The 16,595-nt window shown below is 49.0% G+C and overlaps 2 protein-coding genes across 2 annotated transcripts in view; both read right to left on the reverse strand.

Moving 5' to 3' along the window:
- Positions 1 to 10,303, reverse strand: part of LOC114487745 (serine/threonine-protein phosphatase 4 regulatory subunit 1-like) — a 15,983-nt gene extending 5,680 nt beyond the window's left edge. Inside the window, 4 exon segments of the mRNA XM_055090762.1 lie at positions 3,836 to 3,997; positions 4,258 to 4,443; positions 4,879 to 4,886; positions 10,282 to 10,303. Coding sequence (XP_054946737.1) covers positions 3,836 to 3,997; positions 4,258 to 4,443; positions 4,879 to 4,886; positions 10,282 to 10,303 — 378 coding nt within the window.
- LOC102994950 (putative serine/threonine-protein phosphatase 4 regulatory subunit 1-like) overlaps positions 1 to 16,595 on the reverse strand; it is a 74,181-nt gene that overhangs the window by 7,594 nt on the left and 49,992 nt on the right. Inside the window, 9 exon segments of the mRNA XM_055090767.1 lie at positions 3,836 to 4,022; positions 5,315 to 5,410; positions 8,091 to 8,286; positions 10,282 to 10,571; positions 10,574 to 10,731; positions 11,831 to 12,036; positions 12,576 to 12,734; positions 14,316 to 14,381; positions 15,200 to 15,295. Of these exon segments, the coding sequence (XP_054946742.1) occupies positions 10,303 to 10,571; positions 10,574 to 10,731; positions 11,831 to 12,036; positions 12,576 to 12,734; positions 14,316 to 14,381; positions 15,200 to 15,295 (954 nt within the window). The 3' untranslated portion in view covers positions 3,836 to 4,022; positions 5,315 to 5,410; positions 8,091 to 8,286; positions 10,282 to 10,302.

Below are 16,595 nucleotides of genomic sequence, written 5' to 3' on the forward strand. Positions count from 1 at the left end.
TGGGCCCGTGAGCCATGGCCGCTGAGCCTGCACGTCCGGAGCCTGTGCTCCGCAACGGGAGAGGCCACAGCAGTGAGAGGCCCGCTTACCGCAGCAAAAAAAAAAAAAAAACAAACAAAAAAACTATAATACAGTTCCTAATTTCAAAACTCAAAAGCTGCTTTCATGGGTAAATGGACAAATTAAGCCCAGAAAAAATAAAGAAGTTAAAATGGAAGAAACATAAATATTCCTTTTTCTAAAAATCATAAACAGAAAAGGTCATGATTCCTTACTAGCTTGAAGGAGATCCACCGAACTTCAGAAACTTTATCTGCACACAACTTTAAGGCAATATGCACTAAATAATCATTAACATCATTGGGATTATAGAGTTCCAAAATCAGTATCAGCTGTCCGAAATTTTTAAAAAAAAAAGAAAGAAAGAAATTGTTTTGGGGGTGAAAAACACATTACCAACCTCTCTTTATTCTCATTTCATTTTATAGATAAAAATAGCCAGGCTGGGAGATCGACGGAAGCAGAAAGCTGAGTGAAAATGGCCACGCAAAGAAAATTGGGGGAAAAAAAATCTTAATTCTGCATCTCCCTCTCACACACAAATCAAACAGAAAGGAAATAAATTAAACTTTGTAAAACAGAGGCCGAGAAATTTATGAATAGGGATTTAATATTTCAACTTTAGGTTATCAGTTCGAAAGCACATAAAACTTTAAAAATCAGATAACATAAAAATAGCCAGGACGCTGAAGTTCCCAAAGATCAACAGATCAAGGGAAAACAAATGAGATTTCACTGTCTCCACAGTGTTCCTGAAGCTGCAAATGAAATTTTCTGCTTTTGCTGGCCGGCTCACGCACTGTTCACGGAGCCTTTTTCAATCCAACAAGGTCCACCTGGAGAGAACGGGAGCACAAGCTCTTTACTCGCAGGGAAAAATTCATAAGATGGCTGGTGGGAAAAACCTACTACCAAAGCTTTCACTGTTTTCTAAATGGCGAAGGGGAGAAGGGTATGAAAATAAATGGCATTATTTCCACACTGGCAAAGAAAGGAAATGAAAAAGAGACTGGAAGGAAGCTAGAACCAAAAGCCAGAAGTGCCGGTGAATACTTTCATATCAAAAAGCACTGTTTTCAGAAAAGTGATACCAATATCGTGGGCATGGAAGCACAGAATTCATATCAGTGGCTTTGGCTTCAATAACCACCGCAGAGATGTTAGTTAGATAGCCCGCGCTCGGAGATAACGCCGTCGGGCGAAGCGAGCCGAGCCGGCCCGGCCCGGCCCGGCCCGGCCCGGCCCGGCCCCGGGAAGCAAGTCATCGCAGCCGGCACCGGCTCCAGCTCCACACCGTCCCCGTCGCTGGTCCCCGGTCCCGGGAAGCCGGTCAGCCGGTCCCCAGCCCCGACTCCATCCCCGGTCTCCGGCCCCAACCCCATCCCGGGGTCCCCACCCCCCCGACCCCACCCCCACCCCCATCCCCATCCCCATCCCCATCCCCGGGAAGCAGGTCAGCCCGGCCCGAGACGGACCTCGCCGAGTTCCAGCACTCAGCCGCTAGAGGGCGCGATGCCTTCATGGAAAAAACGTGCGCCTGTTTTTCCTCGGTTCTCTGAGAAGATACGTGGGGAACATGGCATAAAGACTGAAACCTCAATCTCTCAAATTAAGCATAATGATTAAGGATCACAGCAAAGAAAATCTTTTAGTTTGCCCCTGGCATCGGCCAAATCATACCCTGAATAGCCGCAAAAGCCTGATGGATTTCTACAGGGAAGACAATTATTTGAGAGATTTCCAGTTGAGGGCAAGAAAAATGAAAACTAGAGATACTGAAATAAATCTTGACAAGGTGAAAACTAAAACCCAAACAACAACACCACAAACAAATCCACTCAATACTGCGGAAAGCACATTATACACCTCGGGACGGAGCATTATTTAAAGTGACACTTTCACTCTTTTAGAATCACTAAAACCTTGAACATTCCTCCTGCTGGCACAAAATGGGGAATTAAATAACTCCTTCACACACAAAATGATGTACAGATCTGAGCCACCTTCGGAGACGTTTTTATTAAATAATCGCTTCATCTGGGTTAGACCTTTTCATCTCTCTCACTGTAACATAATTTTCCTTCGTGGCTGAAGTGTATAAACTGCGCTGTGCCCTTACACAGAGGGCTACGCTCAGAATGTTCAAGAAAGCTTTGGCAAAAACTGCTCCGATTAATAGGAAAATACTGAAGAGCGGGTGATTCATCTTTCATTTGGTTCAAATAAATTGGCCTACAGAACAGCACAACACTCTAATTCCAAAGTAACTCTCGCCCTGCCTGCCTCTGAAAATGAATGTCTCCCCAGAGACTGTGGTATTTGTAACTTAGAGCTTTGGAATTCAGTTTATCCCTTAATAAAAACATAATCTCTTTATCCAAAAGAACACTCCTACTGCTACTTTAGAAATCAATTATAAGGCAGGGAAATTAAGAATTATTCCATCTAACTTGCCTTCTCATAACCCCAAACAGGCTTTACTTACTCTGCCAGTCCATATCGAAACCTCCACTTCCTGCTGTTATCGGTCACTACAAATTCTTGAAGCTGATAAAGATATTCTCTCCTCTTGTCTTCATGAAGCAACTATTTTTTTAAAATGTATATATAAATAAAAATATATAATCCTTCAAGATGTCCCCAAATAGACTGTTTTATTATGCTTCAGATTATACATTTGTCACCGGCCAGAACCGTGCATTTCCCTGACGGCTTGTACTCCATTACCCAGTGTGGCTGTGAATTAGCTTTGCTGTTAACAGACGTCCAACGCATCCCTGACTGCTTCCAACCTTTCTCCCCTGGTTCGCGTATGTGCTTGTGTGTTTCTACACGCCCCCTACTCATCCTTCTTTCACAATTTCCTGCCTGAAAAAAAACCAAGCATGTGTGTGCTCGGAAGATAATGCCCCGGCTGCTTCCCGGGGAGGCAGCACTGCTCGTGTGCTCCTGCACTAGACAGGAAAATCTCCAGCGATGCAGCATGCATGCGCCAGACTCCGTCAAGGGCAGCTCCTGGTCATGTGGACGCGAGTAATTAGTTTCTCTATGTCATTTTTAAACTCTTAGTTTTACGCTCATCATTCCTCTAGAGGGGGGACGGGCCGGGGGGAAGGCAAGAAGGGAAGTAGCAACATCTTGCAAGAAAGAGCCCTTCATGCAGAACTGAGATTGGATTTCAGCTGGGCTCTTCCCTTAGGTGACCCCGGGCAAGTCACACGCCACCCGGGAGCCCGGTTCCTTCTTTCTCAGAGTGTGCTGGGCCATCTGTCTACCATCCTCCATGCAGTTAGGACTCTAAGGGACAGGAAGATTAGGAGGGAAGATAAAAATATTTACCCATCACTGAAAGAATGCCCACTTTAAGATTCTGGATGCTATGCTTCAACTGAAGAAAGCCAGACAGCTGTTTCTGGTTTTTTTTCCACTGATACTTCACATATCCAGGGTTTTAAAAAATTGTTTTGGGACTTCCTGGTGGTCCAGTGGTTAAGAATCCACCTTCAAGCGCAGGAGACGCGGGTTCGACCCCCGGTCGGGGAACTAAGATCCCACACGCGCAGGGCAACTAAGCGCACACACCGCAGCTACTGAGCCCGCGCGCTCTGGGGCCCACGTGCCACGACTAGAGAAGCCCGGGCACTGCAACAAAGAGCCCGCACGCCACAAAGAAAGATCCTGTGTGCCGCAACTACGACCCGACACAGTCAAATAAATATATGAAAATTGTATTGAAGAGGGGAGGTTTGTTTTTTGTTTTAATCCTTCTTCCTACCTTTAGAAAGTCATACAGGTGTTTCAGAAGTCCTAGTCGTACTTCATCCAGGTCCTTTAAAAGTCCACTGAAGATGGGCCGCAGGTCGGCAGCCGTTAACTGATCCCCAAGGGTCACAGCCAGCTCGTGGATGGAGAAGGCTAGGGTCCGACGGACCTTCCACTGGGGGTGCGCAGAGACATACGGGCTGCAAAAGGCAAGCACGATTCAGTGTCATCAAGAGCGTAAGTGGCATCTGCGGAGCCAAACTGACACTGCCAGGGGTTGACCACTTAAAGCTTCATTTGATCAGAGACCGGTAAACAAGCCAACGGCGGCCACATAAAATACAGGTCAGTGAGCAGCCTTGCCACGGCTTCCCTTTCTCCCTAATTAGATGACCCATCCTATTCTGTGCCTGCTCCTGAAAAGGCTCCTTTCACCTGCACGTCGGAAGCCAGCGTCTCGTACGTATCTCTCAGGCAGTGCCGATTCTGCCTGCTCGGGGTCGGCGCCACCCCCAGGAGGCTGTAGGCACAGTGTCTGGCTATGTCGGTATCGACGGTCTGGGCTCGAGCTGGGTCGATCATGGACACATACTGATCTAGCAGGGGGTGAGGTATTATATCCTGGGAAACAGGAGAGAAAGGGAACCATCATGCTTGCAGTAGAGAAGGAGAACACTCGTGAAAGACGAGGACACTGGAACCTGGAGGTGAAAGCAGCAAAGCGGGAGTATAAGAGGAACCAGAGGCCTTCCCGAAGCTCGGGGCTCTGGATTGCACGAACTTCTCGTCTGGCATGCAGTGAGTCGGCTTGGTCTAAAGTTAAAGCAGTGGCCACGCTCATCTTTTCTAAATTGGTCCAACACTGGATATCACAGAGCACAGACTAGAATATCAGCGTTTGGCTGGTCTGCTACACGCAGCTCTGGAGAATGCAAACTAGCCCCTCTTTTCTTATTAACTGCCCCCAGCACCTATGGCCGGAGCCCCTACGCTCTGCTCACGACTACCTTTTTCCAACTGATGGGATACTGCCTTCCTAAGACGTCACCCACTTACCTTTTCCTCTGCAAGGACAAGGGGATACAATAATTAAAAACCTTTAAGAGAACTTCCATAGCACTAGAAGCTAATCCACAGGACAGAACAAAACCAAACACAGTTCAACAAAGGAAGCTGTCGAAAACTTTTCAGACCAAAAAGGAGCTAAATGGCTTGTATAAACAGACACTAAATATTAATGTATACATGCCAAATTCTTTTCTCATATTTGATTTGCTTTATTAAAATACCTTTGAGATGGTTCAGAAGACTTTAAACAATAATTGAGAATTTACTTTTTTTAAGTTAGAGAGGAAATATCAGCAACACAGATTGTGAACTAAGATATGTCATTAATATTGATGGAAGAAAAACATTTGGTTCCAACAGCCGTTCTTAAATTTAACTTCCAGAAAATGGTGTGTTGAGTTGCTTTTCTTTTCAAGGAACGAACCTGTAATTTAGATTTATCCTCTTCAAGTGGGCTGCAGCTATGCCTCTGGTCAGTCTCCAAATGGTCACTGGTTCCACTGCCAGGTTCGCCTGGACCCTGCAGAGTTGATCGGGCACGTTACCAACGCAGTCCAAAGGAGAAAGCTGTCCTACCACTCCCCCGTCAAAGAACCCTCTCTCAAGGCCACAAATGGCTTCTGCAGACCAAGACCAGAGCTCCCCTGAAGTCAATGGTATCCCTCCAGAGGTGAAAAAATACATTTGCACAGTTGTGTATGATACCGGCACGTAGTGTAGGTCAGTCATTTCAAGTGCATTTTAATTTCAAGACTGCTTGAGGCCCTTATAAAAGACAGGCTCTTGCTGGTGAGTACCAACAACTCGAGTCTGTATTTACCCTTCTTTAGGCCCCAGGGTCCCCGGTGTGGTTAGCTGACCGCCCTTAGGCGGCCGCATGTTTAAAGCAGAGGCCACTCCGGAAGGCAGGGGGAGGTCTGCAAGAAATGGTGAAAGAGCCCCTCCAGCATTTCTCAGGGATGAGAGAGTACAGCGCTCTGGACTCCAGACAGAGGATGGAGAGGCAGGGGGTTGGGGGCACCCATTTAATCTGAGTGAAAAGATGTGGCTGATGAAAGGGTATTTACTTAGAGAACTGTTCTCAATTTTCACATGTACAAATACCTCTAATGTTTGCTGATGAACCTTTACATTAGGTTAACAATTAAAATGAGCAGGACCATCCAGCGGTGACATATTGGTCTCTGGTCACTGATTAACATTAACTGAGATGGACCTGACCTTCTCCTTCAACCATAACATGGATTTTCCTACTTGCACTTGAAATGTCATACTGTCTACCAGCTTAATGGATTCTGACAAATCAGCTCACTATATGATCCGGGAAAGTCGATTAATACACCGATAGATGCTTCGTTTGCTCTGAGGTACACTACCAGAACCTTCAATTCCCAAGGTTTTCACTGAAATGTACTGCTTATCTTAACAGAGGACGTGATAAAACAGAAACATTTTGGTATGACAACCTAAGACCCCAATTTTTCCAAGTTAATAAATTGATATAGATTAATAAATAATAAATCGTTATTCTTCTTCTAGGAATTAATTTTATTCCAAAATCTTCAGTGCCATAGTCACATACGGCACTTATTCCAGGAGCCAAGTTAAGGTTTAAATAAACCACCCCAAGTCAAGGCAACCCCAGAAGGAACTGGGAGGTCATTTCCCCAGAAAACCACCTGGCGGTCAAAAGAGACAAGTGGGAAGAAACAGGCCCCTCCTTCCCCTGGGCATCTCGGGACCAAGTTGGTGCATGAAGATGGCGGACTGGGAGCTGGACCAAGGTCAACGCAAGGGCCGAGGGCGACCAGCCTCCCAGCCTCACCTCCTCTTCTGTCCTCACTGCTCAAGCTCTGAGTTTTTTTGTTTCTTTTTCCTTCTTTTGCAACTAGAAGCATCCTGACTGATCCCTTAGGAACCTAAGAGTCAAATTCAAGAGCCCTGACATCCCTCGCCATAAACCAAAAGCCCAATTACACAGGCCCTTTTAAGATCCTTCACTCAAGACAGCCAACGTGGAGGAATCTGCTCTCTCTTTTCCTTTTTCACTTCTGTATATGACAAAGAAGCCCGAGTACCATCACATCTCCCACCAAGGTAAACGTGACCACACCTTTCCACTTAACACAGGTGACTTTTATACTCCAGGTAACAAAGGTAACAACGTGAGCTTTCTTGCCTATTTTTTGAAGCAAATCAGCAAAACAGGATATCATCTCATTCCCTACTAGTCAAAGGCAACCTTAATAACCCTTGAACATTTTATATTCAGGCTTTTTAAATTCATCTTTTGTTTAGCTTCACTGGAGCAGACCAAGAGGGTAAAAGGAGGTGATAAGTTAGTTTAATCACGGACATCAAAATGTAAACTGTGTGAATGGAGAAACAATTGGTATCCTGACCCTGGAAACCACAAGTTCGAAGAGATTCTCCACCGTGGCACATGAAAATGAGAGGGCGCCCACACATCATGACTTTAGGATCACAGACCCCGTGCTAATTTTAACTAGCTAGTCTCACCACTACCTGTGAAGGACCCCAGCTCAAAGGGGTCCACGTGAGAGTTCAGCAGGAATCAGGAAGGCGTCAGAGCCTCCTACCACGAGCGAGCTGGAAAGCCAGAGAAACTCAAGGTGAGAAATAAGTGCCAGGCTTCCTTCTCGCCCCAAACACGGAGTCCCAGCCTCACGGGGGTTGGTTCCAGACTAGAGGAGAAAAAGTAGTGAGCTACTTGGCTTCTCAAAATCTCCCCTCCAAGAAACGGCATCGAGCAGCACTCCCGAGCAAGCACGGGTTAAAGGAGGCCCACGGGACGGGCTGGAGGTAACGCGCAATCGCAAAGGTCACCATCAACTTTACATGCTAGGAGTTGCACGAATTCACCTCCCCTTGCTACTGAAAGGTGTAAGCGTCGGTTTAGCAGGGAAAGAGAGCATTTAGACGGTTAATCCCCGCAAAGAACCAGGCTGTCTTCGGAGAAGAGGGAAGGTGCTTTTGGTCTCGCCACGTTTGTTTTGTGGAGGAGAGTCGGGGTTATCAATCACCTGATTGATTCGTTGTCTAGTTATCCAAAACTTGACCTTAAGAACAAAATTAAATGTGCCATTTATCATTTCCGCCAGGATATATCAATAAAAGAAAATGCAGCTTTGTGATTTCTGTCACATCCTCGGTGGCTGAGGGAGAGGGCAAAGACTCACTGTGCTTTGTAACGTCCCGGCCGCGGCGAGCTCACTCTGCGGTGGTGAAGCCGACGGGGCCGGCTGACTGCCGACCCCCAGAGGCTGGGCTGGGATCCGAAATGGACACCTTGAGCCCTTCTGCCGGCGGGCGCTGGGGCTCACTCAGAGTCTAGCTGTGCGGCTCTCAGTGCAGCTGACAATACCTGGACTTGAGCTGCAGGAAGAGAAGTTCCAAGAATTTTAGTGACTTTATTTGGTTTGTAGGGATTCACTCACAACAAGACAGGCTGGACGTGGGTGCACCGCACAAGCCCTCCCCTTCCGGACGTCGGTCGCCCGGCGCGAGCTCTCGCCGAGGTGCTGATGTTAACGGCCATTAACTTTATTCCAACTAAATGCCAGCCACACACAGAGCATCAAACCTGAACTCGAAAAGCCTCAGTTAGGAAAATCAGAGTTCAATTCCATCATCTTTCACAGAAAGACAGCACCATGTTCCTGAACGCTGCTGTCTGGGAGGCCCAGCAACATGGTGTGTGTGTGTGGGGGGGGGGGGTCCCATCCCCCATTTATAAGCCAGGGCGGCCGTTGCTCTGCCACATGCACACACACGCACGCGCGTGCTGGGATCAATCCATCCCCGTCCACACCGACGAGTAAAGACCGCGTTCACCCAGCCCCGAGCGCTACTCGTTCTTTCTGTCCACTGCACGGCTACTCGAGACTCTCCTAACAGTGAAGACGACATAGTTCACATGCCTTTCTGTAAAAACAAACTGATGTTTCCATGTCTCCAGCCTGCAAACACACACACACACGCACACACAATACTGCCTGCATCCTGTTTTCTACTAGTTCAATTCAACAAGAGTCCTTAAAATGTTTAGAGCTTGCAAGGGCTCCCCACTGGGCCCAGGGCAAGGTGCCACCACCTTAGTGCACCCGAGGCCCTTCCCAGGTGTCTGAGTGACATTTTCAGCCATGGCCAGTTCACAAATACCCAACGGGTAGTTTATTTCTCAATCTTTTGGGGTCCCAGATCCCTTTGAGTGCTGATGAAAGCTGCGGGTCCTTCCTTACAAAGAAATTAAGTCTGCACATGCACACAAGATTTTACAAACAACGATTTCAGGAAACTGGAAGAAACCTCTGAAACTCAACCCTCGACTTCTCGAGATGATGGAGTCCTGGCCGTTGCCTAAAGCCCGCGTCAAATGTCAGCTGCTCTGCGAGGTCTTCTCCCAGATGCTTCCTCCGCCCCCAGGAGGGACCGGCTGCCTGCCCTGTGCACCCACCCCTGCCCCAGCCCGTGCCTGCCGCGTGGTTGTTTCCATGATCCCCTCAACCAGACCCTAAGGGCTTCACGTGTCGGGCATTACTGCCCCAGCACCCAGCCCGGGTCCAAGCACTGAATAATGCAGCTTTAGAAACGTGTTTTCCAGAAACAGACCTTTGTCTATAACAATTAGAAGCGATATGTTACATGTGCTCATTCTTTCAGCAAACACTGACTTAATTTCCTTTATAAATTTAAAGACAAAGAATAATCACAGGGCTAACTGGATTTTCACATTTCCTTTCCCGAAAGCTTCACAAATCTTTGCCCGGCAACAGCAGCAAGTGTTGTTCTTTTCCAATTTCCCCAACTCAAGGAAGAATACAAATATAGCCCTGTTTAGAGAGAGAAGAGGTATGGTGATGGCTATGGACCGCAAGCCCTGGCTCCCAGATCAGACGCTCATTGGGAACACTCGTCACAAAATGAAAAATACCCCAAAGAAGAAGTGGTGCTTTTCCTGGCTGTACAAAGGCAAAAACCTTAAGGTTTAGGTGAGTTAACAGGCTCCAAAAGGGGCACCATCCTCGGCTGTTCGTAACTAGAAAGGGCATTGTAACACGGCGAGAGATGGAACCGTGTCCAAGGAGCTGATAAAATTTCCACCACTCTAGACACGCCCGAGAACTAGCCGCTTTTCTCTGAGAACCGGGTCACACGGCTGAAAAGCAAAGGAGGCAAAACCCTTGCAGAGACCTGCAACGGCAGGGCCCCCGGTGCGGGCGCCGCGCGGAGACTGGGCCCGGCGCCCCCATGGTGGGTGCGCAGGGTCGATCGAGGGAAGTACGCACGCGTGGACAGCCACACGGGCCCGGGTGACACACAATCCAGAAAGATCCCGTTTCCTCTTTCATTACCGTGGACGACAGTTACCTTGCGCATCTGGATCGTTCATCACGTGCTCCTGCAAACCATCCAGGACTCTCTGAATCTCGCTCCTAGCCACACAGCTCCTACGCACGGCCTGGGTGTGCCGCCACCTTCCTCCTGCGGGCCAGCCTCGCTCAGGAGCAGCTCTAAGTCCTTGCTTATGTCAGGGAGAGGAGTTCGCCAATAAAGGAAATTATTGCAAACGTCCTCAGGACTCCCCGGCCGGGCCCAGGAGTCTGGTCCAGGATGGCTGTTGACGGGGAGGTCGTTAATAGCGGGGAGCTTCGTGGCCTCGGGGGAAGCCTGGTCAACTCGGCTCCAGCCAAGACAGAGCCTTCCGCTGGGTTCTCCATCAGGCCATTGGAGGAGCTACTGATGCACAGGAAATTGCTGGTGTCCGGGGATGTGCCTTCCATGGGTAGAGCTGGCTCTGCCTGGCCCGGCTTTGTTGAACTAGTTTAAATTGAGGGAAGCAAATTTTTAGCACCGTGTAATAGACTGGAAGTAAAATGGGAAAACATCAGATCCCCATCCTTGCGAGCCCGGTCCTCCTCTCTACCCGGCTACCCAACCTCCCGTGTCTTCCGGTGCCAGAAGTTAATAACCTCACAGAGGACAAGAGGTCCGATCAGCGCCCTCTGCCCCACTGGGAGTATTACAAGCACTGAAAATGCCACGGGAAGGTTCACCCAATCCCTCCATTACGTTCAAGCGGTGCATTAGCCCTGGCTTCGGCAGGCACCCCCTCCGTGGCGAGATTTCATGCACTTACTGCCCATCAGTACCTCCACCAGGGGGCAGGCATTAGAATATAAAAGGTGCTAGAGCTGCTAAGAACTGGCTATTTGTGAACCACCTGGAAAGTCTTGATGAGGAAGATGCGGCACACAGGCCTGACCTTCAGCAGGAACTCAATGAATTTTGGTGGAGAAAGATGGAGAGAAGGACGCACCAATCTTACGAAGCATCCGTGCCAGCCGAGACGTGAATCGCCCCCTCTCACACCGCTGAGGAGGAATGCTCGCAATGGAGAGCTGCCTGTAAACTACCTCGAATGGCCTGCTTAGTACGTACCCATCGTCTTCCGAGGAAACAGGAGAAAACCCGAGATCAATCACTAGGGCTTACTAGAAGCACAGTGTGGGCCTACTAACGGTGAGTCAGGAATGTCACCTTCATGTGCGTGAAAAATCCTACAGCACAAAATTCTATTGGGGAGACGTCACATCTTCCCTGTGTAAATTATCCAGAGAACTTCATTAATCAAAAAGTAAGAGAAAATTTTCTTTATAGGTCATTTAATCACGACTCTGAATGAATATTTTATCTAAATTTGGGAGACACAGTAGCTTCATTATTTATAACCCAGTAGTCATGTTTCAAAATCATTATTGCAATTACTTTTTGCCTCTTTACATAATTAAAGCTCTAATATTCCATCTTGCCCAGAAGGTCACTGTTACTAAAACTCCAGACAAGATAATTGCTAGAATTTTAGGTGGATGCTTGAGGTGAAGCCGGGATCCTGATAATTATCCCAGCCGAAACCTACCAGGCTGAGGACATGTTACCATGGCTGCCTGCACCCGGAGGTGAAATCCGAGGTGACCCAGAGGTGAAATCCGAGTCCAAATACGGAGCCGGTGGTCCGATGCTCGGGGTGAGGGTGCCATCTTCTCGACTATAAAGGCCAGCCCTGGAGGGGTTGGCAAAGGTGAAGATGAAGGGGCCCAGGGACTGGAAGGCAGCCTGGCGCGCCTGAAACCAGAGAAGAAGGGCGCGGTGGACGTGGTGTCGGCCAGGCCCGATCCCAGGCTGAAGAGGTGGCGGCTCACCAGGCAATTCACCGTCCGCCACACTACGTCTAAGCGGATGTACTGCTTTCTAGGGCAGTCCCTAAGTTCCAAATAAACTATTTTTCAACAGAAAATCAGGAAAAATTTAGTGCCATCATGTAGTTTGTATGCTTCCAGAATATTAATTCTACATCAAATAATTCCAGACTTTGTAAAGCATCTGAACAGACCTTATTAATCATTACGGGCACGTTTATGATCCTAACAGAAAAGGTAACAATGCAGTTACAGCTTTCTCCTTCTCATTTCTCATTTCTGTGATATTCGTTTGCCATGGACGCTGAGGTGTGTGCCACTTTCCTACTACACACCAGGCTTCTGGGATTTCAGGTGCCTTAATAATCCTCACAAAGTCTAAATATGCCAATCCGTCACTGAAAAGACACAGTACACAGTGCCAAGTCCAAAGCCACACCGAGGCCTGCGAGTGGCCGCCCTCACCCGTCGACAGGGGTCGCTGATCGGCGTGATACAGAGCGGCGAGAGCGCGGCCCGGCGGCCCTCGCGGGACGTGTCGTGGGACACGGCCGTGAAGCACTCCGCACAGGCTTTCCTCACCCCCCGTGCGTTGTCTGAGCAGAGCTCAAAAAACTTCGGCAGCTACCAAAGCAAACAAAACCATGCCACTCAGACTCGGTCACCCGAAGGAAGGGCAGACCTGTTTCAATGATGTAGTTAAGGCAGAGCCATAAGTTAACGACACAGAAGGGAACTAGCTATGAGTCCAAAAGGAATCGTCTGAAACAAACAGAAATTAGGATAAGTAACGTCCTTTACCTCTTAATCCTAGTAAGTGACTGCGTTAAATTCAACAAGCTAATACAGAAAACCTCCCCAAAGGCTGAATGACTGAGATGCGTGCTGTGAACTGTAGAGAAGAATTGTGAATGACTTTGAAATTGTGGATTCCCCAACTAGCGGCCCCACCCAGGTCCCGCGGTCTGCGGTCTTTGGCTGGGGTGCTTTAGTGAAAGAAGGCATACTATTAAAACCTGATGGTACCGCAAATACTTCCGGTCCACGGAACGCAAACCGTGTGCAGTGGAATGCAATGGGTGGTCATCACCCTGGATATACACGGTTGTGGGTCCATCTACAAGTTCACACGGGTCCTCCTCGGTGTGACTGTGAACGGGCGGCGCTTCAGTTACACTAGTTGTATTCCAGCCGTACAGGTAGTACGCCCTGTCATGTAAAAGTGGCAAGTGCCTACTTAGCACGGTTCTCTGGGGGCCTGGTACCGGGTGGGCAGTGGAGAAGCCAAGCTGACCGTGATGCAGTGAAGTCCCCGAAAGCAACACTGCAATGAGGCGTGGCGGGGGACACGCAAGTACTCTGAACAGAACGTCATGGAATGCTGAAAAGGGAGAAATTAACTCTCTCTGACCCAGCGGGTGGGTAGGTGAGTCCAGACAGGGAAGGAACTTGCCAGAGGCAAATGCACACGCAAGCTGGGTGTGAAGTGTGAGTAGGGTCCCCCCGCCAGGCAGGGAAGCCTCTGGAAGGAGACAGGCAGTAATGAGCTGGGGCAGGGAGGTGCACGAGAGCAGCGTGCTGCAAGGCCCCGAAGAGCCCCCCAGCTGCCTGGGGACGTGGTTCTCCAGACTGCTGCGCTGAGAATCACCAGGGACTTCAGCAAAAATACAGACCCCGGCCGTGCCCCCTTTCGCCCTCCCTGCGATTCAGATGCACGACCGAAGGTCAGGGCGGCGTTCGGACCCAAGGGAGGCGACTGGAGGTGAGGCAGGAAAGGTACTTGTGAAGGGAACCGAGGGGTCAACAAGGGTCTGGATTTTAATCTGTAAACCAAGAAAAAAATCCCACAGGTCCTGAAACCCAGGAGCGAGGTGGTGGAGCAGTGTTCTAGAAAGAGAGCAGTGGAGAAGGGACAGAGAGTGGCTCAGACAGTGAGAAGGGACCGGGGGAAAGTGACCGGTGAGGAAGCGACAGCAGAAGTCCCCAGGAAAGAGGATGGGGGCTGCTCCTGCCCCATCCCACATACCAGCTGCCTGAGGCTTATAAGAAATGTTAGGTTCAGGAGTCAAGAAACCTGAAACCGATGGATGCAAAACTGAGCTGCCATTCCAAAGTAACAGACTCATAAATACAAAACTTCACCACTAATTTCAAAAGTGCCCTGAGAAGTGCATCAGCAAGTACAGTTGGCGAAACGTCACGTACCAAAAATTTCTCAGTGGCTTCTTGTCCGACAGCATGACAAATATCACCAAAATTTGTGGCACATACCTTAAAAAGGCCAAAGGCATACTCATTATTCTCCGATTTCTTTTTGTCTTAACAAATTGTGAAAACTAACAAGCAGGAGCCTTGAGAGCAACGACTCCTCTGGTCGGGCAGCTAACAAGCACCTACTGAGCCCGGTGCCCCACAGAGCACCACCCCGGGGCCTCCACTGCACTGGAAACAGAAGATTTACAACAGAGCGCCACACGCTAGGACACCGTGGCTCCTAATCATCTCAGGACATAATGCTTTTGGTCAGCGCTAGAGCAAAAGAGACCCTTAATGTTCTCTGCGTGGTAAATGAGACCCAGCCCCTTGCCTCTGCGTCACGAGGGGAGACCACAGGGAAGATGGGCAGCTGCACAGCAGGGTGGACGGTGAGGCTGCTCGGGGAAGGGGTTGGCAATGGTCTTCAGAAGGAAGAATATGACAACCAAGTGACGAGCGATAAACGGGGAGGGCAGTGCAGGGGGTGCAGTTGGAAGGTACAGCAGACATGCGAGGGTCCCGGAGCCAGTCAGCCCCCGTGATGAAAGGCCTTGCACTCCTGGGCCCCAGCACTGAAGCACAAGCCAGCAATGTCTCTTCCTCCTGTGCCCGAGAGGGTTACCCTCACGGAGCCTAACCGTACGTCTCCACAGATGCCCGGATGGCAGGGAAAACTGGCAACAGTGTTCACTGTTTTCCTTACACAGTTCACACTGGCCACGTTTTTCATCCAGACTGTGTCTACTGAGGAAGTCCAGGCACTCTAAAGGAATCAACTTTGAATCTTTTTTAACTTTTTGAATTTTTCAAGTTTGGCAACTGTACGTTCCCACCTTCCGAACTTGAAAACCACACGGCTCACAGAATCGAGGGAGCAGCAGGCGTTCGACTGTGGTGTTGCTCAGCTCTGACGCCAGCTTGCAGATTATCTAGAAATAACAAGAAAACTTGGGTCACTTGGAATACCAAAGCATCAATGTCCCACGTATCACTAACTGGATTCCGAAAGCCAATATTAAAAATACTGCCAAAATACCCAAGAGGTCAAAACAGAGAACACCTTCTTTTGCATTTTGTCAAGTTACATCAATAGAAGGCCAATGGCTTTCACGTTGTACTCAGATATGGTCTGTCTAAAGCTGAAGAGTTACCATTTGCCAGGTGCCTACCATGTGCCCGACACGTGAACGAACAATTTATGTGCATTACCTCCTTCACGGTCCTCAAACCCTATGACATGAGTATCATTTATCTTCATCTTTCCAGATAAGGAAACTAATGCTCAAAGAGGTTAAGTCATGTTACCGAAACCAAAGAGTAGTGAGGTGGGACACACAGTAACAGCTGGACAAAGCGTAAAAGACGGCTCACAGGCGATCACTGAAGACTACACCAACGCTGGTGGGGACTAAAGGGAAGCAGACCCTTGAGAGGGGAAACCACACTGGGTACAACATGCACTGCTTGCTGCCGCCTTTCTGCCTGGGGCATCCTTCATTCTGTACAGCCACACGGCGTAGCTGGACTTCCAAGTAAAAGCTACCGTTTTACTGGCTTGAGAAGTCAGAGGACAGAGACGGAGGTGGCCAGGGAGGCTGGAAAGTGAGGGTAGAAATCCTGGGAGGGAGGGAAGGATGGAGGAAGGGAGCTAAAGAAGGGAGAGCCCCCACCTCCGATTAAATCCTACTCTTATCCTTGGCTGATCTCAGCACCACATGGGCACAGGGGAGACGGTGAGTTTCACAGAGCAAAGCAATAGCTTGAAGGCAGAAGGATCTGTGTGGTTTCAGCTGCTGAGAACTGCAGAGGAAACAGAATCTGAACTGTTTGCTAGAACAAAGTCAACACTCTTCGGAGGAAAAACACAGAATCCAGAGTTTCTGCAATGTTTCATCGAGAAGATACGTTAGTCACAGACGTGAGAACAAATGGGAAAATGTGACTTACATTCAAGAAAAATCTCAATCAGTAGAAACAAATCCACAGAAGATCCAGATGTTAGAATTAGCGGACTTTAAAAGGACTTTAGGGGCTTCCCTGGTGGCGCAGTGGTTGAGAATCCGCCTGCCGATGCAGGGGACGCGGGTTCGTGCCCCGGTCCGGGAGGATCCCACATGCCGCGGAGCGGCTGGGCCCGTGAGCCGTGGCCGCTGAGCCTGCGCGTCCGGAGCCTGTGCTCCGCAACGGGAGAGGCCACAACAGTGAGAGTCCCGCGTACCACAAAAAAAA

Source organism: Physeter macrocephalus, chromosome 14 (genome assembly GCF_002837175.3).
Source record: "Physeter macrocephalus isolate SW-GA chromosome 14, ASM283717v5, whole genome shotgun sequence".
NCBI lineage: Eukaryota > Metazoa > Chordata > Mammalia > Artiodactyla > Physeteridae > Physeter > Physeter macrocephalus.